Genomic DNA, 24,619 nt, shown 5'->3' with positions numbered 1-24,619 from the left:
GGATTCTATCCAAAAATAACGAACAGCAATATTGTACACTAATATAGCCAGATAAGGGATAACATTCAAAACATGGCAAACCTTACACTTTATTTATGTTGTGATGTTAATTTTCTTAAATTTGTTTTGGTGTCACAACCTGTTAGAATTTATAAATTACAGAAAACTATTATGAATGGTAATATTACGAGTAAATTTAAACACAAATCACAATAATAAAACTTCTTAGAATATTAAGCCTGTTAACATGTTACATCGTAAGCATAAAATAAGCGGAGGATTACACTAGAAGTTTTCTAAATTTCTTCCGGTTTCCAGAAGTTAGTGAATGTTTACATTCAGTCAACCATCCACGGTTTATCTTTTGTTTTAAGCTACCTATTTCATAAAAATTATTCTCGAAAGCAGTGGTTCCCAAGAAGAGGGGGTTTCACACTTTCAACGGGTAGTTAGATTATTCTAATAGCACTTGGTTTCTACTAGAAATAACCTTGTATCTTCAGAAAATGAATTTAGGAACAGCTTTTCTAAACCCTTTGAGTAAATATCAAATTCAATTCTAAATCTATTTAGTTTCTTCGCTGATAAAGTTTTTCGTATTTTGGAAGATGAATTTCTTGAACTGGAAAACTATCCCAGAACAAAAAATATATTTTAAGAGAAATCAGTTGCAAAATATATTTAAAGATAAATCAGTCATGTAATTATGCAAGTTAGATATATAAGTGTCAGTAAGAGTTTTCATGGCATTGTTTTACATTTGTGTCAGCTTATCGTTACAAAAAAGGCTTTTCATTAAGGTTACTAATGAAAATGACTTTAAGAAATAGATAGGGAGTTTAAAGTGGCTTGTATTCTGCTCTTTTGCAAATGCTATGTCAATTAACAAAAAATGAGCACAAAAAAATTATGAGCATTTTAATTAACAATAAGTGATTAATTGTTGTTGTTGTTAATTTACGTCGCACTAGAGCTGCACAATGGGCTATTGGCGACGGTCTGGGAAACATCCCGGAGGATGATCCGAAGACATGCCATCACAATTTTGATCCTCTGCGGAGGGGATGGCACCCCCGCTTCGGTAGCCCGACGACCTGCGTGCGAAGTCGAGCACTTTACGGTAGCACAGTTTAACGAGGACCAATACCGCACATCCTCGGTCCCTACGCAGATTGATCCAAGTGGTCACCCACCCGCACACTGACCGCAGCCAGTGATGCTTGACTTCGGTGATCTGCTGGGAACCGTGTCTTAACGATCAGTCCACTGCGGGACATATAAGTGATTAATAACACACTGGTTAGCAATAATTGCACTTTTCCTAATAGTAATGGAAATATTTTATCACACACTAAAATGATTAATTTAATTTAAAAAAAATGAAAGCATTGGTAGATTAAAATTTTCCATTGTTTATGTAATTAAATTTTTAAAACATGTTATGAAGTAATAAATTTTGAATAAATATTGTGTATTTTTGAAGGGAGTATGAAATTTATCAATATTGGAAACTAGGAAATGGATGAAAATAGATCGGAAAACGCTGCTCTATAATATGTCAATTTAAACAAACTAATTTACTTTTTTTTGAAAATACTAAATAAATCAATCGTTTTGTAACTGTAAATTTTTGTATGTTTCTTCAGATAACTTACACAACCTGTAAAAGATTCTAATTTTAAAGAAATATAGATTCTTGGAGTTTAATTGAAATAATGAATTAGTCTTTGCATGTTTCTACATTATTTAATACTTTCTAAATTTTAAATTAATTAATTACATAAAAACATCAACATATTGATATTATTATAAGCATAATATAATAATAATGTGAAAATAAGTGCATGTAATTAATAAATCCAAATCTTGCAAGATATGTTAAAAGTATCATAATATTAAAAAAAGAAGAAAAGTCTAGCTATATTTAACTTTCATATCTTAGACTTTACAATGCATGACAGTATTGCACATGTTCGTACATTCCAATTTCCATGGTATTAAAACAAAACATTGAATTGAAAGTTATATTAAAAGTAAACTCACCAAGTAAGAAGCTAACTTGATCACACATTCCAAGAAGTTGTCCAAAACAGACTACTTTGTGCTCAGGTCTTATACCTAATTCTTCCATTCTAATAAACAGAATTAAAATAAATAAATCAAAATTAAACTAAACAGAATTAAACAAACAAGAATAAAAAATTAAATAATATATAAATAAGAGTCATGATGAATTCATAGTTAAAGACATTGAGAATGTCTATAAGTGGTTCAGTGCATTGAAGTGTTACGAAACCAGCATCCATATGGGTACTAGCTTGCTAAGTAAAGACAGCTTGTGCACAATGCTAACCACGCCCCAGTCACGTCGTTGGTTACAAAATTCTGGAGCATGAAATTCCATGAACTCATAGCCCACAAAGGCTGGATCAGGAAATATAAATAATATTATTTGACATAAAATAGTGTTTTACACCAAGATTAATTAAGTTAGATGGTATTGTAAAATATATGCTTTTATACCAAAGTTAATTTTCCTATATGTTTTTTTCTTCTTCTTCTATTTTTTGAACAGATACTAATAGTTTTCTAATTTCGACAAACTAAAAAAAAAAAATTAAATCAATTTCAGTTCTAAGTACCCTAGAAATTCTAAACATTACTAACTGATATTTCTCCCCCCCCCCCCCCAAAAAAAAACAACCTTTTAGCAAGATAACACTATTTTATTTACATATTATTACCAATTGCAACTATAACCAATTTTTAAGTACTGCAAATAAAAAACTTTTCACAATCTTATTAAAAAAATCAATAATAATTTTTTTTTGTTTTATATTTTAAACTATAATTTTTTAAAATCATTAAATTATAAGAAAAGTCAGCTTAGCACAAATTAAGTATTTGGTTAACTAATACGAAATTTCTGTTTAGAGCCTGCATTTACTTAAATTTGTATTTTTCATCAAAAAAAATATGAGAATTTTCCTTCTATTAATTAAATATATATTTAAATTTTAGTATTAAATGCATAAAAGATAAAAAAAATAATACACACTTTTGCACAGTATATCTAACAGTATCTTCATTATGAGATGCCACCATGACACCAATTTTCTTTTCATCATTATTTTGAATATCTTCAAGAATTTGTCTCAGTACTTCATTCAATGTCTTGTGATACATTTCTGTAGTAGCTTCATAAGTTTCATTAATGGGGTCTTCATAACCGACCTCTTTGGCTCTAACTCGTTCCTAAATTTATTTATTTTTTCATTTTATGAAAGAAAAGGAAAATTTCTTAAAATATAATAAAAATTCAAAATAAAATTACATTATGCGCAATAAAAGGTCTAACTTTAAAATGGGGATAAAACTAACTACATAAGTACGATGTTTGAAAAAATATATAAAAATAATTTTTAAACTAGTACAGTGAAACCTCAAGGAGAAATCACCTCTATGTACCGAACACCTATATTTAAGACCACTTCAGGGAGGCACAGAATTTTATTCATAGACTTTGTGTTGAAGAAAATCCTTAGGAGAGACCATTAAAACCTCTCCCAGCGATCAGGCAAACAGCTGCGCGAAATGTGGAAAAGGTCAAATTAACATGAAAAAATATCAAAAGAAAAAATTTAACAAAACAAATAAGTAGATTTAAACTTATTCAAAATATTTGTATGAGAGTCTTATTTAGAGAGCTCTTTTTGACGATACAACCTCATGTTGCAATCAGAGTGCACTAAAGACAATGCTGCCAATGATTTACCTTTAGAGTTGAAAGCAAAATTAGAAAAAAAGTTATTTTAGAAAAAACAAGCATGTCACACAAACAAACCTCTTCTTCTCTTTTAAAGCTAACTAATTTTTATGATATAAAATTAAATGCAAACTTAAACAAAAACATTATTATTTATTTATTTAAAATAGCTTTATCATTCATAATTGGTTAATTTGTTTTTACACATAGTTATATCAGTTGGGATCATTAATAGATGCTAAATTTTATTGATAGATTCATCTTTTCATGACACCAATGGAAGTGGAATTTACACACCAAGAAAATGACAGCGACTAAAATTAAAATCATTTGCGAAAAATCATGTACCTTTGATAACAATTTTGAAGTCACTGGAGGTAACCTCTAAGAATGACCAACCTCCACCAACGACCATTTTACTGTGGAATGGAGAGTGGTCGCGCCCAAAAGGTTTTACTATATAAAGCTGTTTTTAGTTAACTAGGTACCAAGCAAAAATTTTTAAGTCAAAATTGTGGCCATTTTTTAAAATATAAAGAATGATAGTTACAACTAAACTTAACTATTTTTTTGATAACTATGTGCTACAATCTTTCAAGAGTTTTTTTTTTAAAAATAAGTTTATTTTTAGAAAAACTAACAATACACAAGATGTACTAAATAATCATCAACCAGTCCAGCCATATCAAACAAATAACAGGTTGATGCATAGATGTTGAAGTTTCATGATTTTGCTAATGCCAAGCCAATGGCTGGATATTGGTTAACCATTAGCTGGGCATCAGCCAACTTTGCCCGATATTCAGCTAATGGTTAGGTAACAGCCTTTCTTTCCTTAATTTAAGAAGTTTAAAAATTGCAATATCCCAGAAGTATTTTATTTTACTGGTCAATCATAAAAATAATTAAAAAAGAAATGAAAGATTTTATCTATTTACTTGTTCCATATAGGCTCCACGAACTAGTTTTGCACCAAAATAAAACCCCTGTCTTCGAGCTAGTTGCAGATCAAGTACAACATTATCATATGCCTCCTACAAAAATAAACTAATATTTTAATAAATAACAATTGTCATTTTTTTCTTTATATGAACAAACGCATTTACAATAATTTCTGTCAAAAATTCTGCACCGTAACAGCAATGAAAATTTCCATAATCATCATATAGGCTGCATCATTGCTAATGCCACAATTCTATTTTTTGTTACAATAGCTTTTAGACACTATTAAAGAAAATTAAGGATTTTCAAGCACAATAAATAAAATTTCAGTAACACCGTACTCCAGCATTTTCTTGATTTATAGCACACTTATTTAATTCTGGAGCGCATTTTTATGCAAATATTTTTTTAATCAGGACTTGAAAGTCAAGGAAAGTTTTTAGCCAAAAGTGAGAGAGAGTCTCTTAAACCAAGCTTGAAATGAATTCTGCTTTTAGACTTTTCTTGTTTGTCCTTACAAAGCTGATGACAAATTATATTGGACATTGATCATTGGATCAATGTATGAAACGAAAATAGGTTATTTCGTGATTTCGCAACAATTTGAAAATAAAATGTTTAGAAAGAAAATATTAATAAGGGAAACAGAGAAACATATATACCACTCTGATTCAATTATTTGCAAGATACAAACTGTAATTTATTTCAAATTGGTAGATGGACAGATGTGCAGACGTCTTAAGTGATGTTTTAAAGACATCATTAATCAAAGGGTTTCTTTATCTCACCATATTTTACTAAAATAATATTAGTTAAAAATTAGAAAAAAAAATATTATTTTCAGAGCAAACAGTATGATATTGGTTGCCATTCCAGATAATATTTTGTAAAAGTTTACTTTTGCATAAATCGATGGTGATCACAAAATCTTTGGGTGAAGCTCGTAGAGAAAAAAAATATCACGCAGGCCTTGCTGGCTTGAAAATTTATCTTTTAAATAATGATAGCAATGGCCTATCTATCAGTAATTATTGTAATAAACTTGATATAAATATTTAAAATAAAGTATTAACTTGATATAAATATTTAAAATAAAATATAGTATAAAATAAAGTAAAACTCATTTTTTAAGCCTTTAAGATATTTTTTAAAGCAATATGCCCACAAAAACACTAATAAAGTATTGATATAAAAAAATCATACTTTTAAATAGCACTGATAAGTATTGAATATAATTGCTTTCTTTTTGTTGTACTTTCGCATCAATTCCATTGTTATCCTATTTATTGCTGGTTGAAAATAAGATTGTTCAGCATCGATCATAACACGAACATCTTTTTCTCTTGCGATCTATAATTTGGAAAAAGTACATTTTAAATATATGTGTAATATGAAATATTAAACAGAAGAAATTTAAAAGACATGTGAAAGTAGAAATTATTTCAACTTTCAGTCAATAATAATTTCAAAATTAAGAATAATTTGAAAAATGAATAATTAACAATAATTTGAAAAATGAATAATTAACAATAATTTGAAAAATGAATAATTAATGTTAATTCTAATACAACTTAGAATCACAATAATATTAAGACTTTTCTTATAGGACATAATAAAAAACTTCACACGCGTTCCTCTTGATTAAATATATTAGTTTTATGGTTTATTTTTTAATTTTCTTGGGCATGAGCACAATAAAAAAAACACACTGATATATAAACACATGTAACTTACACTACATTATGTAATCTGCATAAATGAAGAATGCTATTTAAAATTTCAAAATAGCTCTATTTGTTTATTTAAATAAGAGTCAGCAACAATTCTGCCCAGCTTATAGTTTAGCTTGTTTCAGCTATTCTTTGTAAACTCCCCAAAAGAAGTTTCATTGATAGCGTGACATCAAAAGCATTTTAGATTAAAACTAATGAATGAATAAAATATAATTTCAAAAAAGCATCTTTTAGTTTAATTAATACTTTGCACATTATACATATTTAGTTTGAAATTTCAACTCTGAACTGTGAAATTGACTTAAAAATTGTGAAACTTTTCATTTTGACAGACCAAATTCTTCATTATAAATGTATATAATAAAGTGAATTATATTTTATTACAGAGAAAGGATCAGCATAAGAAATAATTTATATACTTGAAAATTAAACAATATAAATCTCAGTAACGTTTTCTATAAAAAAATATTTACATAAAGTGTGACACTTATTTAAAGGTGTGTTCACCTTCTTGAAATTTTATAGATACAAATGATCACTTTATATTTGAGAATGCTTTATTTTTATTTGGAAAATGGTTAAAAACTTGCAATTAAAATTTATTATTGTGATAGATAAAAAAAAAACTTTCACAATTTATTATCAAGCACTTCACACAAGGAAAATTCTTTTCATTTAGCAAAAACTTAGTACTAACCTAAAACTACACTCATACAGCTAAAACGGATACAATAATTTTTAACTAAAAAGTAAAAAAAAAAGTAATAATAATAGTGCACAACTTTATGTATCTCAATATCAAACGTTTTCAATAAAATTATTTATATAATCATGTAAAAATTAAAATAATTTTATTTTACAGAATAAACAAAATAAAAATATAAAATAAATTACATTAAAAAAGAACAAAACAATAAATAATACCCGGGCAATATTGTGCATTCTCCTCATCATATTTTTAAACATTTCTTCTTCATCAGGACAAAGGGCAGCAATTATTGGTTCCATTTGCCCACTCTAAAGTACGAAAAGAAGAAAGAAAAATTAAATCACTAAAACTCATTAAATGCCGGTTACTTGCTAACAGGTAGGTATAAATTTTCCATGGGGATGTTCGGAAATTTAAAATTGACAAATTGATGTGAGGTTGAATTTAAAGTTGGGTGCTATTACTTATGTTTTATAGATATCTTATAAATATGCATAAATATTCAAAACTTAGTAATGTATTAATAATTTTAAAACGAAATTTCATTTTCCACCTGAAATAGAAAATCTATTAAACTTGGAAGAAAATAATAAGAATGTGATTTTCTTATAACATCTCTTCATAGTCCAGTAAAGTTAGACTTTTTCAGTTTTTTACATTTCTTCTTGCAGAATTGCATTTCTTCTTGACAGGCAAGCGAAGTTCACTATTTGAATGAATTTTGGAATTGCCACATTAACACTGAATTGAATGAGGCTAATCTGGAGACGATCGGACTTATAGAAGTTATAAGGGTTTAATGTACAAAACGTATATATTTGTACTAATACATATTTATACATCTGATATTAATATTTAAACAAGTAATAATTTCTTCCCATGTATTCTTATATGGTAAATGAATTGAGACTACATACGAGTTAATAGAACAAATGGTTTTTAAGTTTTAAGAGTTTTGAAGTATTAACATGTATTTATAAATGCAATTAAGATTGATATCCAGGAATTATCTGAACACGTTATGTAAGTATTTTTTAACAATGTTTTACAAGGGCTTTAATCTCTGCTCTTTTTTTATATTTCTCATAATATGATTACCTTATATATTAGAAATAAATAATAAAAAAAAAACTGATCAATTATACCAAATAAATTTTTTTTTCTCATTATCATTACATATTTTTTTTCCAAATCAAAACTTTTAAGCCATTTCCAATAATAAAGTTCAAACTTAAAATGTTGGGCTGCATTTTTATAAGAAAAAACACTTCACTTTTAAACTTTATCTTAATGCAAAATTTCTTTACAACCAAATTTTAATAAAAATGATACTGACTTAAGAATTACTTATTTCATTTTATTTATTTCTTAACATAATTTGAACTTCTTTTTTTTAAAGCATTCATATATTTGAATCATATATATTTAATGTAAAAGTATTTAAATCAGTGCAAATTTTCAGTTGTAACCTGCTGAAACTTTGTTAACTGTTTTGTTGAATCAAAACAAATTTGTTTCATTTTCTTTATCTTATGTCTAGAGTCACTGCTTTTAAAATTTAGTATTTTTTAATTTTTAATAATACTGTTTTTGTAATAAATATAACAATATAATAGTTATAAAGAATCATAGGGAGAACGAATTTATGAAATAAATTGGCATCTAAAATCAAATTCAATTTTAGCCTTTGCATGCATAATTGAATAAAATATAAACTTACCTTTAAATGAATAAAATTCCTAGGGGGTATTTTTGAATTGATTAAAAATCTCCATTTAAAATAAATAAATAAATCATTTTCATGACAAAATGTCACAATTCAAATGTAGTATGGAAATTTCGAATAAAGATTTAATAAAATGTTAATAAAAAAATTAAAACAATAAATGAAAAAAGAAAAGAAATATTCCACAAATTAAAGCAAAAAGGCATTTAAATAATATATTAAAGGCTCTGAAGACAACCAGAAAGTTTAAACAAAATTTGAACATATCTTGGTAAAAGTTTCCTGACTGAATGTCGAGAAAGAGTTTGATTTGAGAATTAAAGTTTGATTTAAACTAAACTATAAATTATGAGTACTCTTTGTATATATAGTGGCTAACAGGCAGCAGATGAATAACAAATTATAAACAAGGTTTTCTAAACAAAACACTCCAAATAAATTATAAAAAAATAGCGATTTTTACAAAGTATTCATAATTTTCTTTCTTTAAATCTGAGATTATATACTAAGGAAAGAAATGCTACTTTATTGAATTGTCTGTAGGCTATTTTGAGTTTATTAACACTGAACTGTTTGAAAATCCTAATCAATAGTCTGAAATAATTTGCTTATTTAATATTTCGATTCTAATAAAAAAGTTTTTAAAAATTATTTATTTTTTTCTTTCATATTATAGTTTAAGACATTAGTAAGAATACTGTTTTTCATTTTATTAAAATTATTTTACTGTTAAAAAAATTTATATAAACTTATTTGTATCAAAAAAATTGCATGTGGATCATCCAGAGTTGATCACCTTTGATGCTAATTAAAGATTGATAATAATTTAAATTTTAAACTAACTTTTACAATCTGAACAAACTTTATAAAAGATGTGATTTAAAAAAACTTACTTGGAGGTTAGGTACTTTAAAAAGGTCAGACATTACATAATTCAAATCTACAAGACCACTCCATGAAAACATGTTCATTAAACTATAAATATTAAAGAAACATTTTATGAATGAAAAAAAAATATTCAGTAACATAATAATTGATAAATTTATACCATGCATCACCCCATGTGACTTATGGGTACTCATGGATGACAATGCAAGATATTTTATAGTTGAATTTTGAAATATTTATGTTTATTGAAAAAATATATTTAAAAAAATCAATCGATTCAGTACTTTGAATTTTTTTTTCGCATTTTTCTATTTCTAAATAAAGAATGATTAAATTTAAACCTTAGTTTTGATACAGATACATATTTTTTATTATTATTGATAGTGAGGCGCATTTCAGAAGTCAACTTCCAGAAAAATAAATAATTGAGTCAGCCAATAAGAATGCAGTGTTCATTTTTAATTAAAAAAATTGTGATAGTTAAGAGAAAGAATTGAAGATAAAAATTACATTAGGAAATATTGATAATAAAATATAATTAATAACATTAACACGAGGAACTAAAATTCAACATATAAACATTATAAATAATAGTTATCTGATTAGAAAATAAATAAGAATTATGATAAGAATTATCATACCCTTTTTTATCATAATCCATATTAGCCAGCCATTTTTTTACTTCTTCGTTATCTGTCTTAATATTGTGATACTCTAATTTATGAGCAATCGCTGTGGGAGAGACAGCTTCAGCAACAATATGTTCACTTGCACCAGTGACTTCTTTAAAATATTTTCTTGTGCGTGCAATTACTTCTGATAACTGCATCTACAGAATTCATATAATAAAATATTTTCATTACTTATGAAATAATGATGATAAATAAAAAATTATGCAATGAAATAACAGTAAAAGAAAATAACATTTTAAATCGATGAAAATGCATAAAAAATATAACACATGCTAAAATATTTCATACATTATATCAAGTCTACAAACCATTTTAAAGTTATTTTGCACAAATCAAACTGTTCATATAAAACAAAACAGCTAATATAATAAAAGGCATTTTTTAACTTTCAATAATCCAAAAATCTTAATTTTTCCATTTTATAAGTTATTATAACAAAATTTAATATATAATATAATTGAAAATCTGAGTGGATGAAGGATTCATGAGATATTTAAGTGAATTGAGGTAAATGAGTTTTAAAGTTTATATGTTTACAGTGGCAAATGAAAACTATGTCGAGTCTTCTGTTCTTGCTTTCAATTGGCAAAATCTATGAAAATCAAACAGTCATTCAAGGTGCTTGCGTTATAGCATTCACATTCTTGGATTTTAATTTGCAGTGAAAATTCAAGGTTATTAAGGCTAACCACAGACTGTTTATTGCCAAAAATACTCTGATCAATCTTCCATTCCAAAAAGTGTTGCAAGACTCGCGCTAAGTATTCAACATCTGAAAAATCAACTGCAAAGAAAAATGCAAATTCTCCTCGATTCAAAAAAAAAGGACAAAAAGAATTTTTCTGAACAAATCTTGTGCTTTTTATTTGATTGCAGTTACTTCCATTAGATAAGCCTCATAACCAATTAGAATTATATTAAGTCTAGAATATAGACTACAAGCCATTCTCTAGATAATGTAAGCAACAAGAGAGATTATGTAAGCATGAAACTAACTATGGTAAAGGTAAAATAGTAAAATACACATCACCACGTTCATTTGCCAATCACGCGATTTCGCGTGATAAAGTTTTTCTTATCATTTGTGTCAATAAAACAGATTAAGCGGTAGTAAGATGCATACTATTATCCAAATATTTTTTCAGAAAATATGTTTTCCATAACAATAACATATACAATAATGGGACAATAACATAATTTTGCTTCAGGTTTATCCTTATATTACTGCTCTAGTTCTCAAAAATTAACCCCAACCTACTCCAATTTCTTTTCCTTAAAGATAATAAAACAACATCTACATTTTTCGTCCTCTCTCCCATTCATTGCTCATTTACTTAGCCTTAAAGGCAAACTGATTCTTAATTTAAATTTTCATTTTATAAAACATTTCAATTTTTTGTAAATTTGTATTTAGATTTGAAATTTACTATAGGGAAAAATCAATCAAAAAATTCTTAAGATTCACCTTTGACTAAGAATTTTGACATTTGGCTAATGTACTGGCTAATAATTTGAAGTCCTTAGTACCGGCTCTGAGTTGAATACTTTATCCGCTAATATCTTAATTGAAAGATTTTAAAAAATAAACGAATGTTTTATAGTTAAATAAGATTAAAAATGTTTTTCTTCAAAAATAGCACTTAAACCATTTACTACTAAAGTCTTCAATTATGGGAAAAAAAAGATTTACACTTAATTTTATCAAACAGTAAAATAAAAATAGATTATAAAAATATAGATATTTCTTTTATTATCAACATTTTCTCTATTATTTTTTAAATGTGAACATTTAAAGTTAAAAAAAAAATGATTAATGAGAATGAATTTTGCAAATGTAGTTACATTATTAAAATAACACTCAAACGAATTTTCTGAAAAGTGATACTTTTTACAATCAATAAATTATTCTGCACATTAAATAGTGATTTGTTTAAAAATTTTCATATTTTACTTTCCTCATTTATTTAAAAACTAAAAAAATTCCGAAACTGAAATCACAAAAAAACATAGGTCACGTTTGGATATATGTTTGAAATAAAATGTAAACATAAAAATAGTTTAAAGAAGGAGAAAGAAAGCAAGAAACAAAAAAAAAAAATTATAGAGAACTAAATATATTTTATTCATACCAAATTTATATTACCAAAATTATTATATTATTACTAGTGGGCTGCGCCCCCTGCTCGCTAACGCTCGCCAATCCCCGAAAATTGCTACGCAATCTTACAAAGTTTGCTTCGCTCGCTACTAACTTAGATACATTGCAAATGCACAAAATTCTAAGAATTCAAAACAGTCATTCAAATCCATATAACAACTTTTTTTTAAAAAAAAAATTACATCTTTTTAGTAAATACTAAGTCATTAAATTGCAAAGTCAGTGAATTGCAATGGAAAAACCTGCATAAACAAATAAATTCTAGTAAAACAAATAAATTCTTGATATAAATCAAAAATCGTCAAATAAATTCATAATATGTAAATTCGTGAAAAAAAGCGTTCGACAAAATACTAAAATAGAGATCTATCGACAAAGACTACACACTTCTGCCTAGCTTATGCTCTTTCTGGTTATTTCAGTTTCCGTTTTTAAAAGCGCTGTATGTTGAGCCATCTCAGATAGATTTGGCATGTGACATTTTTATCGGCAATCATTGGTCGATTTTCTAGCGTTGCCATTCGGGGAGTTGTAATGAGGCTTTTTTTTGTCGCCGTGTAAGAGAAATATATATATAGATTACCAAAAAAAAAAAAAAAAAAAAACTAGTTGATCAAAAAAGAATTTGGCAACTAAAGTGTTAAGTAAGTATGAAGTCACCAGCAAAACATAGTACTAGTTAACTCATGGTACACAATGAGAGTAAGGAAAAAAAATTCCATACCAGCAGCTGAGGTCGACCTAAAGCAGTTAGTTTTATAGCTGCAAATCCTGTTGCTTTAGTATTTCCTGAAAAAAAAATACAAAATGCATTATTATAACAGTGTAATATCTCCCTAACCACAGCTGGGCAGAGGCGGACTGCGCATGCGTGGTAGGCAGTCAGTCAGTAAATTTTGAGCGAGTAAGTCGTGGGAGATCCTCTCCTCTCTTCTGTTGAATCATGATTGGAAATTTGTGTGTTTTTTTGTTTTTGTTGTGTTTTAATAAATTGTTTTTGTTTATAATCATATTTGTCTGTGAGTTTGTTGAAAGATACGTTACAGACAAATAAATTGGAGGCACCTGACGAGATACGAAAGTCGTGGCTGAACCGTTGTGGTTCGGTGATTAAAAATCAAATAAGTGCTATTATTTGATGATGGAAATAAATAAAAATCCTGGCAAAAAGATAATCTCAATCCTTGAGATCGTTTAAAATTGAAAATCTTCTCCGAAGATTAAGGAATGTGCTATTGTGTGTGTTATTTGTGCTCCGATTTCGATTTAATTACAAAGCAGTATTCATCCTGAATACAAGTGTTCCAATTTGTGAAAGAGGTACCCTTCCTTGTTATATTTGAGATAATTCAATGGTTGTCCTATACCAGTATTATCTTTTCGATTTGTTTACAAAGCAATATTCATCCTGAATGCAAGTGTTCCGATTTGTTAAAAAAAGGTACCCTTCCTTATTATATCTGAAATAATCTCATGGTTAACATATACCAATATTATCTTGATATAATACCGTCCAGATATAGAATGTGAAAATATATCATCCAGATATATAATGCGAAAATATATCGTCCAGATATAAAAAGTGAAAATCGTCTAAATATTAAAAGTGATAATCCTGATCGTAAAATTTAGTTTTGTTTTCCGGGTACAAACTGGTTACTGTTTAAAATGTTTTGACAATTTTTTTATGTGAATAGAACAGTAAGTATATTGATTTTGAGTGCTAGTATATAATAGAAGTGTCGAAAAATATTTTGAAACAGTGTAAAATAATTACTTTGTATATCTAATCATTTTTTGATAATAATATTGAAGAAAGTTATTTGTTTTTCTCTTAGAAAAGTGCAAATATTTATTTATATAGTTTTCTATGTATTGAGTGTATTAAATTAAGTGATTTCTGTAAGTAAAATCATTATAAAATTAATAACGAAGCATGAGAAACATTTCTGTTTTAAACAGGAAGTAGGGGGAAATTAGCTTACTCATCATTGCGGTTTCGAAAGAAATGGAATACTTTTTTTTTTCTTCTTTCTTGCTTTGATGTATTTATTGCTTTTGAAAGAGCTGTTATTTAATCCGTTCATAGATCTTTTTTCTACAGATACTGATTGCTTATATATTTTTTTCTTTCAAATTTGTGTTTGAGTTTATGAAGGTAAAGAATAGAAGCATTTATATTTTGTTTTGATTTTCACGTCTATCTTTAGACATTTCTTTTAGCTTAATTAAGGATTTAAATGACGATTTATATTTTGATATAATATTTTTATGAGATACATTATTCATTATAATTGGATTTAGTCATGAAAATTTTTGTTTCTCGGGTGAATAATATTTTTCTTATTATTTATTGTTTTTGGGTTGGTTCTCATCATTGCTGTTCCTTGTTATTAAATAACCTATTTAAAAAAATATAAAATTACAGTGTCATAAAATTTACAGTTTTGTTTCAATTTAAATTTTATGATTATTTTATTGTTTAGCTAAGTACTTAATTGAGGTAAATATATTTATTTACTTTGAGTTAGCAAGGGTATAATTTTTTCCTTGGTAAAATATCTACACATTTAAGTAAAAATTCGTTGGCTTAAATTTTTGATTTATCATTCAATCTTAACCATGGCATTCTTGGGCAAGGGATTAAAGGAAGATTTATTAGCGTTAGCATCAGAGTTAGAGATAGATGTTAATCCAACTATGACAATAATTTCACTGAAAAAAGCCATAACAGAAGATGATATGTATGAAGAGGAGTTCGCTAAAGAATTATTTTTTACCCTTATCGAGGAAAGAAAACAACGAAAGGAAGAGGAGAAGAAGGTTCAGTTGAAGGAGGAAGCTGAAGCAGAGGCGTTGAAATTAAAAGAAGCAGCTGAAGCAGAGGCAATGCGGCGAAAAGAAGAGAGAGAATTTGAGTGGGAGCGAATGAAACTTGAAGTTAAATTAAAGATGGCTGGTACTCCTCAAGTAGAAGGTGCGCAAAATTCAAAAGATATACACTCGTTAATTCATAAATATGACATTAAAGAAGATATTAGTTTGTATTTGGTGTTATTTGAGCGCCAAGCACGGAGGGCGGAAATAGGAAAAGAGCTGTGGATAACACATTTGTTGGGTTTACTTCCTTATGAAATAACACAAATTATTGCCCGTGAACCTGATGATAAAGCCCAAGATTATGAACACGTTAAAGGACTTTTACTGAAGAGGTTCAAGCTTACACCTGAAAAATTTCGTCAACTTTTTATGAAGCATCTAAAATCAACTGAAGGAACTTGGCCAGACTTCTATCACGAACTTTCTAATTATTTTGATGGGTGGATAACGGGATTAAAAGTAGATACTTTTGAAAAGTTAAAAGATTTGATTATAACTGACCAGATGAAGAAACGAGTTCCTCAAGAATTTAAAGAGTACTATTTGGATGAATGGAGTAACATTACATCTCCAGTAGAACTTGCTGGAAAGTTAGAAGAATTTGATGACGTACGAAAAACGATAAAATCAAAAGACTCTAGAAGTATTCCTACAAAGCCAAAAGTGTTACCAAGTCCGCCAGCATATGGCACTGATTTTACGAAATATGATAATTATAGAACTGATAGAGTTTTGTCTGAAAGATATAAGAACTTTAAGAAAGATAATGTGTATGATAGAAGAGAAGAATTTATAGACAGTAGAAACAAGGATGTCCACTGCATAAATGATCGTAGGGAAACAGGGATAGATAAAACATTTGATCAACGAAGGACTCCGAAGTGCTATGAATGTGGATCCAGCAACCATCTTCGTCCTCAGTGTCCAACACTAAGGAATCCAAAAGGTGTTGTAAATATCAACAGAATCGTGGAAGGAATAGAAGATGAATATTTAGCTCCATATACCGTTGTGGGTAAAGTGAATGGCCACTTAATGCCTATATTAAGAGATACTGGTGCTAGTATCGATGTCATATGTAGAAAATATACATCTCCAAATAAGTTTACAGGTGAGACAATTTGGGTGCAACAACCTCTTGATGAAGGCCCTGTGTGTTTGCCTCTTGCACAAGTTACAATTTCATTTCCAAGTGGAGACCTAAGTACAAAGGCCGCTGTTGTTCGTCATGAACTAGATAAAGGACGCTATATAATGGGTAATCGTACAGCGTCACTACTTACTGATTCCCAATTAAGAGAAATGTCTGCACCCCTAGCAATAAATACTGTTGAAACAAGAGCACAAACATTACGAAAACAGAGGAGAGAGAACAATTGTCAAGAAGAAATAATCGTCACAGAAAAAGGAACTTTTAAGGATACTACGTCTGCAATGGAGCCAGAAAAAGTTGAACATGCTGAAAACTTCGAATCTACTTCTGAATCAATGATCGAGAATGATTTCCAATTTCCTCCTCCTGATGAAAGTGGAGATTCACTGCTAGAAATAAATACAGATCAGCTTGCCAATTTACAGGTAAAAGACCCGGATTTGCAACCTCTCTTCGAAATTGCCAATCAAAATAAAGAAGTTGAAGATCGAAGTAAAAGGTTTTCCATCAAAAATAAACTATTAATGAAAATTCAAGAAGATCATAATGGGAAAATAAAGGAATTAATAGTGATACCAAAAAAGTTCAGAGCCAAGATTATGACTTTATGCCACGAAGATACTTCTGGTCATCTGGGAGTCACAAAAACGAAGGATAGGCTAAACCGTCACTTCTTTTGGCCTAAATGTTATAAAGATATTGAAGATTATGTGAGATCTTGTGACAGTTGTCAAAGGGCTGGCAAACCGAATGAGAAAAAGAAAGCTCCCTTAAAGCTTGTGCCTATAATTCAGGAAGTATTTTCTAAATTGAATATTGACGCTTGTGGTCCACTTCCCATCACACCAACTGGGAAGCGTTACATCATCACTTCCATTTGTTTATCTTCTAAGTATCCTGATGCGATACCGGTTACTGATTTAACTTCCATATCAGTAACAGATGCATTACTTAATATTTTCAGTAGATCAGGCTTTCCTGTTGAAATCCAGTGTGATCAAGGGACATCATTTGTTAGCAATTTAACCAGCGAATTTTTTGATCGTTTCGGTATAAAGGTATGCCATAGTTCTGTACATCATCCGCAATCCAATCCTGTCGAGAGATTTCACAGAACAATAAAACGTATTTTGAGAGTTTTATGTTTGGAAGCAGGAAATGATTGGGAAAAACATCTACCCTCAGCACTCTTCGCCCTTCGAACAGTGACTCACGAAAGCACCGGATTCTCACCCGCAGAATTAGTGCATGGAAAACAACTTAGAACACCAGAAACTTTGCTTTATGAAAAATGGACAGGATTAGACATAGAATCCAACCCAGTTACAGATTATGTTTTTCAGTTAATTAATCGCTTGAAAAGATGTCAAGAACTAGCTATAGAGAAAATGGAAGAAGTACAGATAAAAAGAAAATTATGGTATGACAAAAATGCTGTCAAGCGTGAGTTTCTCGAAGGAGATTTGGTTTTAGTTTTAGCAACGTCAAGACCAAATAAATTATCTGTTCAGTGGCTAGGACCTGGAACTGTAAAAAAGAAGATATCTGAAACAAATTACGTCATAAACTTACCAGGGAGAAAGGACGGATCCCAAGTTTACCATATTAATATGCTGAAGCCTTATTATAAACGAAGTGAATATGTCAACTTAGTATCGATGAAAATTGAGGAAAGTGAAGTGGATAGTGATATAGACTTTCCTCATATTGAACCAAGTCCCAACGTTTATAATTTTAATGACATTGTATGCAACAGTAGTCTTCAAGAAAGACTGACTTCACAACAAATTGATCAACTGCAACAATTGTTAAACAAGTTTGCAAAGAACTTTTCAAACATACCAGGAAAAACCACTTCGATTGAACATGATATTATACTGACTTCTGATACCCCTATCCTCTCTAAGCCTTATAAAATGTCTCTTAGGCAAACTGATATATTGAAGTCTGAAATCGATAAAATGCTAAAGTGTGGTATTATTGAAATCGGTGAATCAGACTACACTTCACCTATGATAGTCGTTGAAATCCCAGGCCGTGATCCAAGACCGTGTGTGGACTATCGCAAATTAAATGCAGTGACAAGAACACAATTTTATCCTTTACCGAATACTGAGGAATTAATTGAAAGGGTGTCCTCAGCAAAATACATTACTCTAGTAGATTTAACTAGAGGTTATTGGCAAATCCCATTAACGCCGAATGCTCAGAGATTAGCAGCCTTCAGTACTAGTTTTGGGACTTATAGACCTCTTAGGATGCCATTTGGACTCAAGAATGCTCCATTCTCTTTCAGCAAAATGATGGCACAATTGTTGAGAGGCTGTGAAAAATATGCTGTTCCATATCTTGATGATGTAGCAGTTTTTTCAGATAGTTGGGAGGAACATTTAGAGCACCTCAAGGAAGTTTTTCTCCGAATTCAAAGAGCTGATTTAACAATTAAACCAATAAAGTGCCAGTTTGCTCAAAGTGAAGTTAAATATCTTGGCCATATTGTAGGAAACGGAAAACGTTCACCTGGAGAAGTGAAAATAAAGGCTATTAAGGAGTTTCCTAAACCAACAACTAAGACAGAAGTCCGAGCCTTTTTAGGATTAGCCGGGTATTACAGACAATATATACCCATGTTTTCATCAATCGTTGCCCCTCTGACAGAAACTTTAAAGGGTAAAGTTCGAAAAGGACTCATTCAATGGAATAATGACTGCGAAAATGCTTTTCAGGAACTTAAGAGAAAACTCTCAAGTGAGCCTATTCTGTATGCTCCTAACTTTGATAACGAATTCATCATTCAAACTGATGCTAGCGACTTAGGTATGGGGGTTGTTTTGACACAGTATGATAAAAAGGGGAAGGAACATCCTATATTATACTTAAGTAAAAAGTTTTCTCCCACTGAAAAAAAGTATAGCACAACAGAAAAAGAGTGTGCTTGCATTATTTTTGCTGTAAAAAAATTGTATTATTATATTGATGGACGATCTTTCACTATTCAAACTGATCATAATCCTTTAACTTGGTTAAATAAAAATGTAAGTACAAATCCGCGCTTAATGCGTTGGTCTTTATTCCTTCAAACTTATGATTTTAAAATTATTCATAAAGCTGGGAAATTGAATAATAACGCGGATAGTTTAAGTAGAGCTCCTTTAGATTAAAAAAAAAAAAAATGATGATAACGATTGCAAATAATTTGCATAAAAGTGAAGGTTAAAATCACAATAATCATAACATTTAAAATTTATTCATTTTTCATTTGTGTTTATTTTATGTGCTATATTTCATATATCTCTTTATTTTATAAAGATAATGATTAATATTTTCTTTTTAATGTGTTTATCTGAAATTCTGTAAAAATAATGTTTGAATATTTGTATTTGTATAGTGTGTTTTTTATATATGTAATTGATATGTGCTGTGTTTTCATATATGATATTGATATTATTTTATATATTTGATACGTTAAAGTAATGTAAAATTTTTGAAAGTTTAACTTTTTCATTTATTTACCTGAAAAAGTTCTTGGGAAGGGAGGAGTCTGTAATATCTCCCTAACCACAGCTGGGCAGAGGCGGACTGCGCATGCGTGGTAGGCAGTCAGTCAGTAAATTTTGAGCGAGTAAGTCGTGGGAGATCCTCTCCTCTCTTCTGTTGAATCATGATTGGAAATTTGTGTGTTTTTTTGTTTTTGTTGTGTTTTAATAAATTGTTTTTGTTTATAATCATATTTGTCTGTGAGTTTGTTGAAAGATACGTTACAACAGTAACAATATATTTTTAAAGATTTATCTATCAGTAAAAAGCGAATAATAAAAAAGAAAAAAGTTATTAAATTTTTAAATTTCCTCAAAAATTGCTGGAAATTGATTTTTTTTAAATAAAAATAAATTTTTTGAAACTTTTGAGAAAAAACAAAGTGTCACTTTAAATTAAATTCTTCTTACATTAAAAATTGTATTAAAAAATGGGTTACACAATGTTAAAATCTCGTGGTAATTTTTTATTCTTTTCCACCTTTTTATTTTTTAATGACACATATTAGTTTCAAACGCTATATGATTTTGTTATCTTGAGTATGAAGTATTTTTTTCAAAATTTATTTTTAGCTTAACAAAGAAATAATACAGTTAATTCTTATTCTATTACATCATTATATATTTAATTCAATTCAATTATTATGAAACTTAGAAAATTTGAAGCAATAAGGTGCATCAGATAAAAAACTGAGTAAAAGTTTTTTACAATAACAATATAAAAGTATTATATAGCTTATTAAAATAATATAAGTATAATATTGTATATTTATGTATAGGAGAGAGAGAGGCTAGGGTGGATAATTTTTATAAATTGAGTTTAGTTAACTGCCTTTTTATCAAATTTAGTAATTTTTTTAAAATTTAACATTTATTTTCATTTGTATGATAAATTGTCTAATTTGGTTAAATACATTTTAATTATATTATTTTTAATACCAGTTATTTTTGTTTACACTACCTTCGTGATATGGGGTTATGGTGAACTAGTTAAAAAATTGATTAATTAATCTAGTCTTACCTCTAAACAAGCATGTAAAATCAAAATGAAGCTAATTGAAACCTAAAAGTACAGTTTTGAAAAAGTAATCTACCGTAAAATGCTAATTAAGTGTTTCCTCAAATTTAGATGAAAAACATGTATTTTTGCGTGGAGAGGCGGTTAAATTGCACTAATTGTAAAATACTAAATACAACCAGCAAAAATATATATATATATATATATACAGTTGATAAAATTGGTATGAAACACTTCAAATCATATTTTTTGAATCATAATCATAGTTATATGAAATACAAACAATGTATAAAAACCAAATAATTCAATAAGATAAATTTCAAAGACCTAATTAAAAATTCTATTTCTGACATTTATTTCTTTAGAAAACATTTAGTAATTGTACTTGTTATGTATTTGATTTTATAAAAAAATATTGGTATAATTGCATGCATCGTAGCACATGCAGTCAATGAAAAATAAACAAATTAAATTAAGAAACGAGGAAGTGAATCATAAAATTAAAATAATAATCAAACAAAATAGTAATCAACATTTTAAATAAAAATATTTAAAATGTGTTAAGCCTTGTTTTATTTAAAAATCAAGCAAATTTAATAAATAAAAGCATAAAATGTGGAAAGAAATTACAAGTAAATTTTATACATTTCAGAGGCTTTAATCTAATTTAGCAAATCAAATATTGGTATTAGTATATAATTCTTATAGTTAGCAAATAATATATTTAAGTAGTATACTCTAAAAATAAAATAAAAAATTTACTTTTGCCTATAAAAACTTTGTGGCCGCAATACATTTTGTTTTTATGCGTAATAATTACTTAATTATTCATTAGGGTAATAAGAAAATATATCAATTGGTCTTAAGAATTCCAAAACAACGTTTACATCATAAATGCCTATTTTTCTGGATTTTCCGAAAGAATTTATTTTCATAATTAAAGTGATAGCAAAATTTAAGATCTTCCATTTCAATAATTTAGAAGATTTTTAATCACCACTACATATGAAAAAAATAAATATGAATCTGAGTCTTTGATTATTGCAAGATGATGTGCAAGCTTAGCAAAATATATAAAAATGTTTTTCACAACAATTGATTTTTTATTTTTAATTTCACTGCCACTTAATTATTCTCTGATAGAGCAAAAGTTCGCAGGTATGATATATGATACTTATGAATTAAATAAAAATTAAAGTTTTGCATGCTTTGTTTTCTTCAATAAAATGCATAAATGCAGGTTTTTAAATTTCTCTATAATTCTTTACACTGCATAATTTTAATGTATAAGTTACTTAAGTCTTTAATATTAAAATAAATCCTTAAACTACACAAATTATATACATAATGAACATAATAGAAATAAAAAACATCAAAGAAAAAAAAATTTAAGATATTTAAATCATAAAACATCATGAATTAGTACATTTGTATTTTAAAATAATGTGTATACAAAATTTATTGAAATTATTTTGAAAAATAGTTGCAAATTTTCTTACATTATGTAGTATTTTCTAGTTATGTAGTTTTTCAAATTAATGTTTGTTTTGAGGACAAAAGAGAACATATTTTAAATTCAAAAGCTATACATAACTCCTCTAATATTGGAGAAGATTAAAACAGAAGGAAATATATACCTGCCACAGCATCAATAGATTTTAAGAAAATTTCCATATTTTTTTCACATTGTGCTTCACTTAAATAAAAATATGTCCTCGCTTTTGCAGCATATTTTCTTCTATCAGCAAACTCTTCATAGGGTTGATATTTTTTCATCTCTCCTAAAACACAAAATGTAAATCTAATTTTCAAAATTACATTTTTACAATTTTTAGTACATTTAGGTACATTTCTAATCATAACATTGTAAAAAAGCACATGTAATCAATGAAGTGCTAATGGAAGTTGACTCAATACTTCAATATGAATTTGTCATAAATTTTTTTTCTTCTTCCTTTTACCCTATTAGCATTACTCCTGGCTTTTATCGAACTTTCATGTGCAGGCTTTCCTGTATGAAAAAAAAAAACAAAACAATTTCTCCATAAAAGGAAAATAGTACATAGCACGAAAATTTCTGGACAATTTTACCCAGAGGTTCAACACTTGGAGGGTTAAAAGTTAATATTATTGAAATCAGAAATAATATAATAGAGTTATTAACCCACAAGAAGGTGCTGATGCATCTTTCTGTGGGTAAATAACTCTATTACAATAATATATAATAACCTTTATATTAACCCTCTCCCTACTGCAAGTTTTCATGATTAAAGACTTGCATTTTAAGCCCTTAATTGAAATTAACTAATCTATTTCAAAGTACTTCATAGTATTTAACTATTACTAATTAATGTTTTCAATAATAAACAATTCAAAAATATCCACTTTTCTTCCGTAATTATGCAAACATAATAAAGAAAATGAACACTTTAAATATACTTTTATATTACTTTACAACTCCACTTAACATGCAAAATAAACACTCAACATTTAAAATTTATTTCAGTAATATGAGTGGTTGATTGAGTGATATGAGTGGTTGCTCACCCCACCCCTTGCTTGCAATATTAAATTGTTATAGTTCATTATTATTAAATTAATATTATTATTTAACTGTCTACAAATTATAATAATACTATTAAGTTAATGGAATATACATTTCTTATTGTTTTTTAATCCTTTGAATATCAAGCCATTGATTACTTGTGTTTTTTTAATCCCCTAAATGTATTATTTGAATTTATACAAATATTAATTCATAATTAACAAAGTTAATAATAAGGCAAATATAATATATTTTATATTAATAATAATTAACAAATACTTGAAAATAATGTAATGGGGAAAGGGTAAAAATATGACATGGGTGGCATATAAAATAGCAAAAGTAAGTTTTAGTATTAAGAGTTTAATAATAAATAAAAAAAATTTCATTCATTTTATCATAATAGAGCTATAAATTTAATATCAGAGTTTGAAGTTGCCTTATTTGTCTTTTATTTTCAGCTTTCGTCCTTATATTTCTAATTTCTGTGTGTTCAGAACCTCCCATTTTTTATGAATTCTAATGCAGTTCTTAAAACCTATGGTTTGAATAATTGAAAGATACAGGATTTCCATCTAATATTATTTTAATTAAAAATTCACCCAGAAAATTTTTTTGAACACAAATGCTAAGATGCATCTTCACAGTGTTTCCATTTCAAAATTATTGAAACTCTACCTTAAAATATTTCATTAAAGAAGTCATGAACTTGATTGCAAATTTTAAATAAATATTTCTATGAAGGAATATTAATTAATTGATACTGATTATTTTTTCATTTGCTACAGTACCTAATTTAAATTGCCTAAATATTGAACTCAAATTATTATGAGTTGCCTAGTGTTGCATTTATAGAATTATATTGGAAATACT

General features: G+C 27.9%; 1 protein-coding gene across 2 annotated transcripts in view; it reads right to left on the bottom strand.

The window, feature by feature from the left end:
* LOC107456178 (proline dehydrogenase 1, mitochondrial) overlaps positions 1 to 24,619 on the bottom strand; it is a 32,385-nt gene that overhangs the window by 3,922 nt on the left and 3,844 nt on the right. For both annotated transcript variants that reach the window (XM_087156898.1, XM_087156899.1), the window contains exons 4-12: positions 22,839 to 22,982; positions 13,339 to 13,403; positions 10,406 to 10,593; positions 9,770 to 9,851; positions 7,366 to 7,458; positions 5,912 to 6,058; positions 4,705 to 4,800; positions 3,059 to 3,255; positions 2,044 to 2,132 (exon numbers count right to left, since the gene is read on the bottom strand). In XM_087156898.1, coding sequence (XP_087013024.1) covers positions 2,044 to 2,132; positions 3,059 to 3,255; positions 4,705 to 4,800; positions 5,912 to 6,058; positions 7,366 to 7,458; positions 9,770 to 9,851; positions 10,406 to 10,593; positions 13,339 to 13,403; positions 22,839 to 22,982 — 1,101 coding nt within the window. The remainder of the gene's footprint in view (positions 1 to 2,043; positions 2,133 to 3,058; positions 3,256 to 4,704; positions 4,801 to 5,911; positions 6,059 to 7,365; positions 7,459 to 9,769; positions 9,852 to 10,405; positions 10,594 to 13,338; positions 13,404 to 22,838; positions 22,983 to 24,619) is intronic.

This window comes from Parasteatoda tepidariorum, chromosome 2 (assembly GCF_982258835.1).
Source record: "Parasteatoda tepidariorum strain Cologne lab strain chromosome 2, Ptep-v5.0, whole genome shotgun sequence".
Taxonomy (NCBI): domain Eukaryota; kingdom Metazoa; phylum Arthropoda; class Arachnida; order Araneae; family Theridiidae; genus Parasteatoda; species Parasteatoda tepidariorum.
This window is presented reverse-complemented; position numbering and strand designations above follow the sequence as displayed.